The following is a 12,485-nucleotide window of genomic DNA, read 5'->3' on the forward strand; positions in this document are numbered from 1 at the left end:
TGATGCACCTTGAGGCCATTAACTCTAGTCTTACCACTGTTAAGTGGGAGAAGAAACCAACTGCACCTCTTTATATCTCTAACTTCTGCTGAAACTCCACTCTTTCTTCAGTACATGAATTCTCAGTCTGCAGATAACTGAATAGAAACAATTTTATTTGTTTTAAGCATATTCAGCTTCATAGATTACGTAAGACTAGACAGCTAGGATACAGGTCAAAGTAGCAACTCTTGAAGAAGATCAGAGGAATGGAGGCAGCCTAGACATCAAGCATGAGAAATCATTAAGACAGCATCTGCTGCTATCCCCTCCCACCACTTCCAAAACCAAACTTACTGTCAGCAGCAGCTACTTCCCCCTGCAAAAATATTAATTGAAACAAAAGTGCTGGAGACCAAAGAGGAATCTGAGGTGGTTAAGAAAATCCCATAACATCTGAAAGAAACCTGCAGTCCCGACAACCACCCTGTCCTTTCTTTGCAGCCTTAGCACACAGCAAACACCCAAGCTGCAAGACAGCACGCCCCAGCGAGGAGATAGAAGCAGGTTCACTCAACACAAATCACCATTTTATAAACTATGTCAGCACACGGTGCCCTCACAGTTCTAAGCCATGTATTTCCACAGAAACCAATGGACTGCAACACACAGGGTAAACTCATTCTGAAAAATATTACAGTAATTCCAGGAGAAGATACAGTCAGAATGAAAACAAATAAGTAAAAACTTTCAGATGTTTCATTGGTATGCGAGCAATCCGAGAGCTCAGCAGTTCCTGGCCAATTCCTGGCAGAGCCATCGTGGGTGTCCTTTCACTGCCACCTTCTGGAAATTCTTGAGGCTTCTTCAAAACTGCTCTTGACAGTAGGAAAAAGCATATGAGCTCAATGGAGGTATCAGCCCTGTCAGGCAGCCAAAATGTATTGTAGAAATCACCAGCCCCAAAGTAAGAGCGCTACACCTACAATCACATCCCAAAGAATGGAACAGCAGAACAGCCCATGGGATCAACACATAAAGCAGCCCAGGCTGAGCTGTGGTTCTGACCCTGAGAAGATCCGTAATTCATCTCCTGGATTCTATGCAAGTAACAGATTTTTTTCCCAGATCCTAAATTCAAAGGGTTACTAATGAGAAAGTGCTGCTTATTAGACTCCATTTGCACCAACTCATTTTAGAGACTCACTTGAAAAGCCAAACTCATTCCCTCAAAAAAAACTGCTTCACTAAAAGTGAGAGGCTTCCTAAGAATTCAGTCAATACTGAAATTAAAAAAACACAGTAATAATGTACAGATCAAAAAAGACATTCTCATATCACTTTTTTTAATCTATGCTCACAAGTACACAAGATGTACCATTATATTGGCTTGCCAGTAGATGACTGGAATTATCAAGCAGGAAATTTAAGTTCAAATCTGTCTGCATTACAGCTCTTAAAATAGGCAAATGACTTGCTGAACTCAACACTGAAGCCTAACCAAGCTCAAGAGCAACATCTGCTGGCCAATGAGCAGCAGCATCAGACTAGTTTGATATGGAAGGGCTTTGTTTTTTAACAAAGATGTCAATTCTCACTGCAGCTTAAGAATGCCAGTGAGGCGTATCTCATGTACTCAGAACTCTCAGAACTTGGTCTGTTCTTGCATGTACACGTGCAACTGGACAAATCTGTCATCTACCATTACCTACCTCCAAGATATTTGGCATCAGAACACTGAAATTAAGATGGGTTTAAAGTTCATGTTAATCAGGTTGTGTTGGAGAAAATCTTCCATCTAACTGCTCCAACTCCATCTGAAGACAACCCAAGGCACCACTTGAACTACTTCCTTTCCTAAGGGAACAGCCAACATGGGAAAGGCCTGAGGCAGCAAGGTATTAACCAACCACTTGTCCCATCCACACAAATGACATTGGTAGCAAAGACAATTAGAGCTCCTCTCCCTCCAGGTGCCTTATCACATTCCTTAGTAACCTTACAAAGTAAGCCTGCTACAGCAGAATGACATTAGAGCCTGAGCAGTGCTAACGGCTTCACTTTATTTGAGCACAAACTGACGCTCCAGATTAATTACAATGAAAATTCATTTTTACCCCAGATGCATAGAACTTGGCAAAGTACATCTAGGCTATTCTGAAGGAAAGAAAACACAAGTGGTGGCTGTTAACAGCTTTAAGACTGCAATTATACCTTCTTCAGCATCTGGAACAAGGCCATGATGACCTAAGAGCTTACCTGGTGGCTGCACACATTATCTGCAGGCTGTTCAGAAGCAAAAGGTGTTGATGCATCTCACTTGTGTTACCAGTAAGAGTGTTGAGTTCCTACTGGAATGCAGAGAACTACCCCTGCCAGGTCACCCTCATACAGGATACCACAGGCAAGTAAGTTTAACCTGCTACAATAACCTCCAGTAGCACAAAGCTTCGAAAAGTTACGCTCTAAAGGCTGAGCCTTGAGCAGGAAATGGCAACAGAGGTGGGAAGGGCAACTCTTTCAATGATAGAAAACTACAGGCTGGACTAACATTCATTATCTTTAAAGATTCAGTTTGCTTTGCAGTTTAAGTCTCTTGTGTTTTTTTCAAGTTTGTGCCTAAAAAATAAAATATTATGGAAAAAAACATAAAATCAAGGAGTAGGTTCTAAGAAATACTAGGGTTTAATTGCAACAGAAATACAGTTCTGTTGCTTAAGGAGGGAAAAATAGAGAGCAATCCCAATCTTCCATTCCCTTATTTAGCTGTTGGAATGAGACAGCATATCATAGGGAAATACACAATGACTGATTGCTCGGGTCTGCAGCAGGGAAGAGAACATCTTCCGTGAGGAATCACTTGTGCATTGGACATTGAGGAACTACAGAGGGGAGACTGTTTCAGCTTGACATTGCCAAATTACAGCCATAGCAAGATGAACGCTGAGGAACAAATCCTGTCTGCTCAAAGGCTCGAGAGAAGGGAAAAGGAGAGAAGAAATATGAGCCTAAGTGCACAGAAAAAGAAGGGGCTTCAAGTTACCTGCTAGACAGTGAACAACACTTTCCATGGCAAAAGCATCAGGCTGAAGATACAGTGAGCATACATGGCAAGCTAATTCCTAATTGCAAGAGCACTGGTTATTTAACAAATGTATCCTTTGTCTAATGTACTATTTGGGCAAGTATTAAACTGTGGAGCTTTCTACGTTTGGACAGTAATTATATATAGGCCTGCTCTATCCATCTGTTTGATCAGCTATTACCCTCAACTCACAAAGCATCAACCTTCAAGTTTGCCCACCATCATCATATCTTCGAGGATTAAAAGCCCCCAGTGTGACATGCAGACTCGAGACAAAAGCCAGCTAAGTTCTCCAGTTCCTTCTCTCCCTCATAGCCTTGCAGGTGTTCTATTTTTATTGTCTAAAAAAAAAAATCAAAGAGAAAGTCATAAGCTCATTTCCTCTCCCTTAGTACAGTTCCTTTTAAGAAGCTACTCTCCATCATATCTTACTCAGTACTCATAAATAATAGAGGTAATTGCAGATGGCCATAACAAATAAGTACAGAAAGCATACGTATATAGTACAAAGTAAACAATAAAAAATTCTGAGGTGTTCCAAAAGCAGAAGGAATTCCTGGCAAATAGCAGTAACAGCATCCACGTCATGTTTTTACTTGATGCGAGTCAATCAGTGCCAGAAATAATGCAGGACAGACTTTAGACAAAGCTAAACAAAGCTGCTGGCAGCTCACTCCCTTCTGATCCCCCTCCCCATGAGCAACATGCACAGCTATTTCTCCTCTATGAATTTGTATTAGGAAGCAGGAATGCTGCTCGTGGAAAGATAGACCTAAAACTGCTGAAACTCCAAAATCCATCAGCAGCATGCAATTAGGAAGATATTATGCTGACTGTAATAAGAAACTCTAAGAGAGTCCACCCAGCTGCCCAAGAGTTAACATAATGCATTTCTCATCAAAACCTCTTCCAAGAGGTTAAGCACACAATAGACTATCTAAAGCACAGCTAGACAGCCTGCTTGAAATTCCACACATGTGCCTCGGCAATGTATTTCTATTAATGTCCAGTGTGTGTCAGCGTGAAGATAAGGTACCAACATCATGTCCAACCAGCCAGCTAGAGAATGGGACGCCGTGTAAAACATTGTCTGATACTTCGAATCGCAGAGAACAGCGGTGCTTGCAATCTTGCCCTCTGCATACACAGCTGATAACACCACCAGCGAGCAGCACAGAGCCAACCCCTGCAGTTTGGGGAAGAGACAGAGGGAGAGGGAAGCAAATAAGGACAAAAAAAAAAAACTTCATCAGTGAACAGACACAGGTTTTAGGAAGCCCAGCAGAAGCAGAGGGAATAAATGAACTGGGAAAAGCCTCAGTGAAATTTGTTCTTTGTGTGAGATTGCTTTACTTCTCATCTTTAAAGAAAGAAAGGAATAACATCAGTGCTTATTTTGATTGCTCTCATCATACCATGTACACTCAACCAGTACGATGCAACTCAGCTAGCACTGGAGCCTTGCTGAAGACACTTCATTTGAGGAGCTGTGCCTCTGATCAGGACACAGCTGCTCTATCCAGAGCCTGAGAAGCCCACCTGTTACATGAGCAGCTGCAGCACAGGAACCCACTGGGATACCTTGCAGGGCTGTGCTGTGCATGGGTACACACAGGTAGTGCTCCAGGCTGCTAGGAAGCTGACTGACTGAATACCTTATCAATACACTATATTCCTCCTTTCTGTCTCATTAAAACATCTGCTTTAAGACACTTGCCAGTCTTTCTTACCAAGATCCAGAAAGCCCCTGCAGCCTCTCTCTCTCAGCACCCCTAGAGCATGATGCTCTCCCCAGCTCAGGTATGAGCAGCTTCCTTACCACCCTCTTCCTCTGCCAGACAGGGACACTTCAAGACATACAAACCAAGGCTCCAAGGCAAGGAGAAGCATCAAATTAAGTTCTCATGGCGTTCAAGGAATGACAGAAATGACATCCAGTATCAGGTCACCTACCACACATCTGAGTGCAACATCAGTATGCTTTCCACTCACTGCAAACTTATTTCCTAGCTATTATATTAGCCCTTCAAACTCATTACCTTGCTCTCTTTTGAAGTAAGACTTTAATTCTGAAACATCAAGAAAACTTTGAACCTTTTTCCTAAGGATCATCAGTTCAGGTTTCAAACACTGTTGCTCTGTAGACAGAATACAAGGAACACAGGAAAAGTGTAACCAAATAATAAGTTAGATACGACCATTTGAGTCGCACACAGCCAGTTGAGTTAAGACCCCTAAAGGCCACCTGATCCAGCCCCTCTGCAATGAACAGGGACACCCACAGCTCTATCAGGTGCTCAGAGCCCATCCAGCCTGACCTTGGCTGTCTGCAGGGATGGAACATCACTTCTCTGGGCAGCCCATGCCAGTGCCTCAATTCACTCTTTGTCTGTAGTACCCCAAAAACACAAAAGAGAAAATCAAAATCATAATCCAAAAATAAAATTTAACGAAGTTAACAGGAACTATATTGTCATAACACTCTCAGTCTTTATTACCTACAACAAATTCATTCCATGATAACACTTCTGCACAATACTGGCTCATAGAAAAGCAAAGCCCACTACTACTACTGTACCCTAATGCATTCCTGAGTGTAGTATTTGGTCACAGACAGGAAGAAAAGGAAGGTTGATCCTATCTTTTGCTTCTTAAAAGTCAGGATGGCTTTCCAGTAACCCTTAATTACAATAAATGAATCTGGAGGAAGTTTCTGAGGAATATACAAACTTACTAGACAAAAAGAAGTGAAACTGGGGAGAGAAGAATTGAAGCCAAGAGAGGGGAATTAAGCAGCACCACAGACAACTTCAATTTCTTGCAGCTGTAGGATTTAAAGAGGTCAACCTCGTGATAAGGTCTCTTAGCCCAAGAGACTACAGAAATGAGAAGCTCACAAACAACCATCAGCTGCTGAAATCTGCAAAAACTCTCCAAACACAAATTAACCTTCAGAGTCAGGAGATAAAAGACGAGCTGCAGAAATTGGAAATTGTTCAAAAAAATGCTATAAAAATGTCTGACAAATCATGGCAGTGTAGCAGAGAAAATAAGGAGAAAAGATGCCACATCTTACCCCTAAGCCGGATAACACTTCTGCCTTCCCTCAAGAGAAAATAGAGAAATAACTGTTTTTACATGTTAGTTCATAGGAATAAACATTCCCTACAGCTGTCTTAATTAAGTTCAGACCTCACTGGTGCTTCAGAGATCAGAAGTTTACCATCTAATACTGCAACATTACTTAGTATAGGGATTCATTAAGTGTTCGATGGTTTCATACAAAGAAGGAATTCTTTCACTACAGAAACGCACCCACTTCCATAGCAGAAGGCAGTAGCCAAAGGGGAATCCAACCGAGGAAGAAAACAAGGGCTGTTCCGTTCGGAGGTTATAGATTAAGAGGCCACTAACTTTGAAGAGTCCACTGATCAACATCAAAGAAAAGACTGGAAAAGCATTTCATAACTCAGACAACAAGAGTGATGAATAGAAGGAACAGCATCAGAAGCTACTTGCAATCCAGCTAGTTAATTCACTTATCAATAGCCTGCAACATAGGAAGCAACAAATGGAGCTACAAAAGCCTGCAGAGTCCTCAGCCAGGGAAACGCTGCAGACTGCTTCCAAGCACAACAACTCCTCCTTGCACACACAGCAGTAGGTCTCCATATCAGGCATTAAAAATGCAGAGAAGTGGAACACAACCTTATTAATGTTACTGCTTAATAGACTTTTTTAGGTTAAAAAATAGTATTAAAAAAAAAAAAAGAAGAAGAGCTTGCAGAACTAAGGGCTGTCTGACTCCTCAGAAACACCTTTGGCACTTACTGTATGTCACTGCCTGCTAATTAGAAGCACCCACAGTACTCAACCATACACCTAATGGCAGACAGCTCACCAGAGACAGAACCAGCCATCAGCAAAGGCAAGGTAATTAACAGAAGCAAAGTACTGCTAAGTCTGACCCAAAGAGCTGTTAAACGTGGTTTGTTGAGTTTTCTTTTAATTCAGGCTATTTGAAAATAAACCAGAAATTATGGCGCCACGGGTTAAGATCTGAATTCCCTCTGAGCTGCTACAGTATTTCAGCTATTGGGGCATATATTTACTCCTGATGTTTTCTGTGTGTCACAGGCTCCAAACTAGCGGAAGTTACTGCCTAATGGGATGGGCTTTTGCCAGCAGGATCCCCTTCCAGAGGAGCAACATCTTCAGCCCTGTTTAACCTCTTTATTGCAGAGAGTGCTACTCCATCTAGGAGCATCACACGTACATACACCCTATTACTGTTTCAATTTACTTGTATTAAGACATATCAACAGTGGCCTTTTTGTAACTAAAGTTTACATCAGAAAACCTTCATCTTCCCAGTTGTGTCAATGTCTTTAAAAGGCAGCTTCATTCAAATAGCAAAAGCAATAAGAAACCCACACTGCAACTTCTAACCCAAGACAACAGCACCTGGAGGAACCCAGGCAACCTTCCCTAGCTGGTTCAATATGCTTTAAGGGTATACAAGCTCCTGACAGAGTGTCAGTGCTCTGCAAACAGCCAAAAATAAAGAAAAAATGAAAGAAAAAGATGAAGAATCCCAGCATACATTGCATGCAAAGCCCTGAAGCTCAGAATCCCACGCTCACACCAACACCAAAACTTGCTGACCCAACCAAAGGCATTGCAACTCAGCGCTCTGTATTCAACCCTTCTCTCCCAAATCAGGGATGGATGAAGAGAGGCTCTAAAAATCAAACAGATTATTTCAGGGCAATGGATCATTTGAAAGGAATCCAGTTGCCTAAGACCAATCAAAATCAGCCACTGAAGCTGATGGGCCAAGCCCTGTTGCCCGCAAGGACTTCATCCCACACATGTTCCTGGCCAGAAAAACCACAAAGAACCACCAGAAAGCTGAGGTGGCCATCCAGCCAGCTAGAGAGCAGGGCTGGGAGTGGTGAGCCATCCCTCATCAGCAGCCAGAGAAAGGACTTCCCAACAATTTAGGAACTGTGTCCAGTCTGCTCTTGCACAGCAAGTAATGCCCTTCAGTCTTGCCTGAAGCAGCTAATTATGGTGCAAAGTTTGTCCTACCATCACCCCATTTCTGAGTTCATTCTTTCCAAGTGGTACAGAAGACGATGACTCTTGGTCAATAACTCTGACAAAGCCATTATCCAAGAGGAATTAAATGGGGAGATAAGAACTTCGGGACTTTGCACAAATCATATTAGTTCAATTCTGAAATCCGCATAATGCTTCTTTTCAAAGCATTAATTTCATTTATTCTATTTGCTCTCCCTCTGTCCTGATAACGCAGGCATGCATGGCCCCTAAATGAGATCCTCCTATTTTATAAGTTATAATCCTCTCCTTTCTAGAGGAGTAATGAGATGTCTTCGCTTAATCGTGTTGATTCCCCCCCACCAGCTTCTGCTTTTCTCCAGCACCATTCCACATTGATTTGTTTCAAAGGTTTCAGCAAAAGCCATCAGGCTGGGACTCACCAGCTCCGAGATGACGGCTCACGGTGCACACACTGCACAGCCTTAGGAGATTACAAAAGCAGGAATAAGAAAAAAGAGCAGCTTTGCTTGCAAAGTTTCTTTTGTTGCTAAGAAAAAAGAAAAAGCCAGAAGAAGCAAGAAGTTAAGAGATGAGGTTTTGATTAACTGGAAATGAAAAAGGAATTATTCGAGGTTTAGGAAAATGCAAGACTATTCACAACACAGCCAAGGAATTAAATAACTTGACAAACTTCAGAAGCTTCTTAGACTAGAGTTTAGAAAAAAAAGATGGATGGACTGATTCCTGTGAATTGCACATGAGACTTTAGGCACATTACAAGCTTTAGTGAGACACCACAGGCCCTGCTCTGAAGTATCACACATATCATCCTTGTTGTCTTGTATTTGTGACATTAAATTACTGACAAGTCCAGCCAGCATGGTGATCTTGCAGAGAAGCACCAACAAAACATTCTCTGTTATCAACTGGTGAGGGTAGTTCTGCAGCAGCTGAGCAGACTGCTGCTGCCTGAGCCAGTCCCATGTGGGTCACTAAGTGCCACGCTCAGAGTGAAGACAGTGCTGCAGTGTTTCTACTTAGAGTTGTTAACTTCTTAAGCTTTAAAGAGCTTTGGTCAAAACCTAAGCTATCTAGAAGCTAAATACTTTGTTCGAAGTTATTAAAACAAAAAAAAAACAAGAGAAAAACAGAACAGAATCCACATTCTTTTGTAACCAGTGACCTGTTCAGAAAAAGGAAGATCAAGTTTTGATTTGTACCCTATAAACCATAAAGGGCCCAGGAACTGACAGCAAGTTCCCTACCAAACATTAGCCATCCTCTTTGCAGGACTTCGCACTATATAATTTCACTGAAGTGCCTCAAAGATCCTGCCAATAGTAAAAGGAAGGGTGGAAGTCATAAAGAACAGATTAAATGACAAGCTACGTTCAGCACAATCAAAATGAAATCACTTCAAAATCCAGCTATCATATCTGGATTTACAACACACCAGTGGTAAAGTTAAAAGGAGAATATAGCAGCACTGCTAGAGACACCCGTCAGAGAAGGCCAGTCATGATAAAATGATACAGGTAGGTCACAGGACAGCTCAGGGTTTAACTGCAAGCATCAGAGTAAAAATAATAAAACAAACCTTCCTAATGATACATGGCATAATGCTCAATCCTTACAAAGTTAAGTACTGTTAGAAGCAAATTACTAACCTATTCCATCATGGAAGTTGCCCCATTTTCCTCAGGCTTCCCTCAGAGGTCATAACAAAAAACAAGAACACTGAAAGACCTTTCCTTTATAAACAGCAAAGAATTTCCAGTTCTGTCTGTACTCAGACTACCACCAGGTTCACCTACTGCCAATACACTCCTTCCTACCTGAGAGGGATGACATACAGATGAGGTGGAAGAGCAGTCCACATCTATTACTTAATACTGCAGGGCTAGAAAGCAGAAGAGTGAGCTAAAATATTTAAGCTCTATTCCAAATAAAGGAAGAAAATACTGGAAGACAAAGGTCAGATATGATATGAGTAGGACTGAGCAAAATAAGGTGACTGTGCCTGAAAAGAAACTGTAGCTGAGATAAAACAAACTTGATATGGAGCACAATAATTTTAAAAGCTTGACAGAAACAGTTCCTGCTTAGGAAGGCACCTAACAACCAACAGACAATAGCTTTGACCTCATCTTTGGAAGGTTAGGCTGGACTGTTCCATTTTTAAGGGTCTTAAATTTATGACTGATCAGGAGATACTTAAAGAGCAATAGAATTTAACACTTCCTCATTCTTGTACCACACCGCATGTCCAATATTTTCATTTTACAGGTTACTCAGGAAGAGTCTAATCAGATTTTTGCACAGCATCAGGTTGGCAGTATCTGGACACACGACACCACAGGATTAAAAGCTAATTCAGATAACAGAACAGCTTTTGCATGTTAGAGGTCCACTAGCTTCCCCCACCTCTCTTTACAAAACTGTTAATTGCATTAATAAAGATAACGCTCCTTCTAGTGGGAAGAGAGCTAACACTGTGTCTGCTGACCCACATCTCCTATCCAGAGGAATCACCTGCCTCAGACATCACTGTCCTAAAGCTCAGCAACCAGGCAGACTTCCCATGGTTAGAACACAATACGGAAAGCAAACGTTTCCAGTTATATGTGAGAGAGCAACCTCAGAGCCCTACCAACACAGCCACATGCTACAGGTTACCACAGAGTCAGAAGGCATTAATGTGCCCAAACCCACACACAAATGAAAACATTCACAGAAGGCATGTGACTGTTAACCACCAAGGTGATAAAACTTTTAATCAAAGAAGTCTCCATATCTCAGAATGGCATAAGTTCAAGGATATGGGTGGGAAGCACTGCTTTGTGGCTGCTCTATTCTCATGCACTCCAGAAGCATCTGCCATGGGTTACTTTCAGAAGTGGGCTACTGCCAGAACAACCTTCTGTCCAAACCATCATAGTCATTTTCACTTCAACTTTATTTACTCAGTCCCCAGCATTATTATTGAGCTTGATGATCCTTGAGGTCCTCTCCAACACAAGTCATTCTACAACTGTAACTTCAAAATGCTTCGCAGCAAAAATCACATGCCTGGGTAAGCCATGCCTATTGCTATTCAGCATACAGAAAAAACACGCTCACAAAGATTCTTCAGTTCAAGTTCAAGCAAGAGACCAGCAGGACAGAACCAAAGACAACAAATACTGCTCAAGTCTGCCCCCTCTTCCTAAACTGTCTTTTCAGTATGCACTAGGATAAGAGAATTACTCTTAGCCCAGTTCTCTCAACAAAGATCCTCAACACACAGGCAGTGTGACCTCAGTGCACGAAGCACAGCCTCACCTTGCATCCCACTGTAGCTCAGGAAGAAGTAGTAGCTCCAGTAAGACTCTGCATTGTGCACAGACAGTACAGCATTGGCATAATAACCAGTATTTAATAGAATACAACATAAGACATTATCAGACGTTACCAGGATGATAAAAGATCCAAGATTTTTTTATTGTTATTAATTTGTGTACTTGTACAACCAGAACCCAGGAGCACAAAGCGAAGTTTTATGACAGATCAGATCAGCAGAGTTTGATCCTGTGCATACTAAAACATTTGTTTCGTACACTTGCCAGTTTAAAAGAACACACCGTCTCAGACAACAAGCCCATACACACAAAGCACACTGACCATTCATCCTCCTTCTCCCACAGGTCAGGCTGCCCTTAGCACAGTCTTTGCTTATGCCATTTCCTGCAAGTCTGGCCTTAGAATTGCTACCTGAGAGGCAACAGGTGCAGCTTGCCAGCTATACTGTAAGCCAAGGAGTAGAGTTATGAGATGACAAGTATTTCAGACTAAAGCAGTTTCTAAACTCAACACACAAGTGACACTTAATGAACCCCTTCAAGCAGAGTGATTCCAGTCTGTACCACGTGGGAATATGGTGGAGGTTGTTGTTACTTACCAGCTGAGCTGCTCTATTCCTCTCTTCATTAGTGCTGTTCCACTCCCGCTGAAGGGCAGTACTCAGCATCTCACCAGCTGCTTCCCTTTCTCTTTTGGCCAGCCGGAGCAATTCCTCTTGGACCAGGGCCTGCTCCTGCTCATACCTATAGGGGTGCCAAAGACAAACAGAAAGAAGGCGATCAGCTGACTTCTGGCAACAGGGTTACGGCTTAGCATGGACAATCCGTGACAAGGGCAAAAACACAAATGCAGAACCAGTTTGGCACAAAGCCTGCTCACAGTCCCTCTGTTATCAGCAGTAATTCAAAAGTCCAACAAACTTCAAGCATGACCCGCAGTTTTCACAAACATACAAGTCAGGCAAAAACAGCAAACTGAGACCCATACAAATTTATATTTCAGTTATTTAGCTCTATTA

The 12,485-nt window shown here is 42.1% G+C and overlaps 1 protein-coding gene across 20 annotated transcripts in view; it reads right to left on the reverse strand.

Moving 5' to 3' along the window:
* Positions 1-12,485, reverse strand: part of CHCHD6 (coiled-coil-helix-coiled-coil-helix domain containing 6) — a 101,893-nt gene that overhangs the window by 84,990 nt on the left and 4,418 nt on the right. For 18 of the 20 annotated variants that reach the window (XM_085516908.1, XM_085516907.1, XM_085516901.1 and 15 more), the window contains exon 4: positions 12,066-12,210. In XM_085516908.1, coding sequence (XP_085373034.1) covers positions 12,066-12,210 — 145 coding nt within the window. Of the gene's footprint in view, positions 1-3,348; positions 3,406-3,931; positions 4,251-12,065; positions 12,211-12,485 lie in introns of those variants that run through there. The other 2 variants (XM_085516903.1, XM_085516896.1) reach the window with 2 other exon arrangements.

Source organism: Coturnix japonica, chromosome 15 (genome assembly GCF_054131305.1).
Source record: "Coturnix japonica strain WE chromosome 15, WE-NBRP24, whole genome shotgun sequence".
Taxonomy (NCBI): Eukaryota; Metazoa; Chordata; class Aves; order Galliformes; family Phasianidae; genus Coturnix; species Coturnix japonica.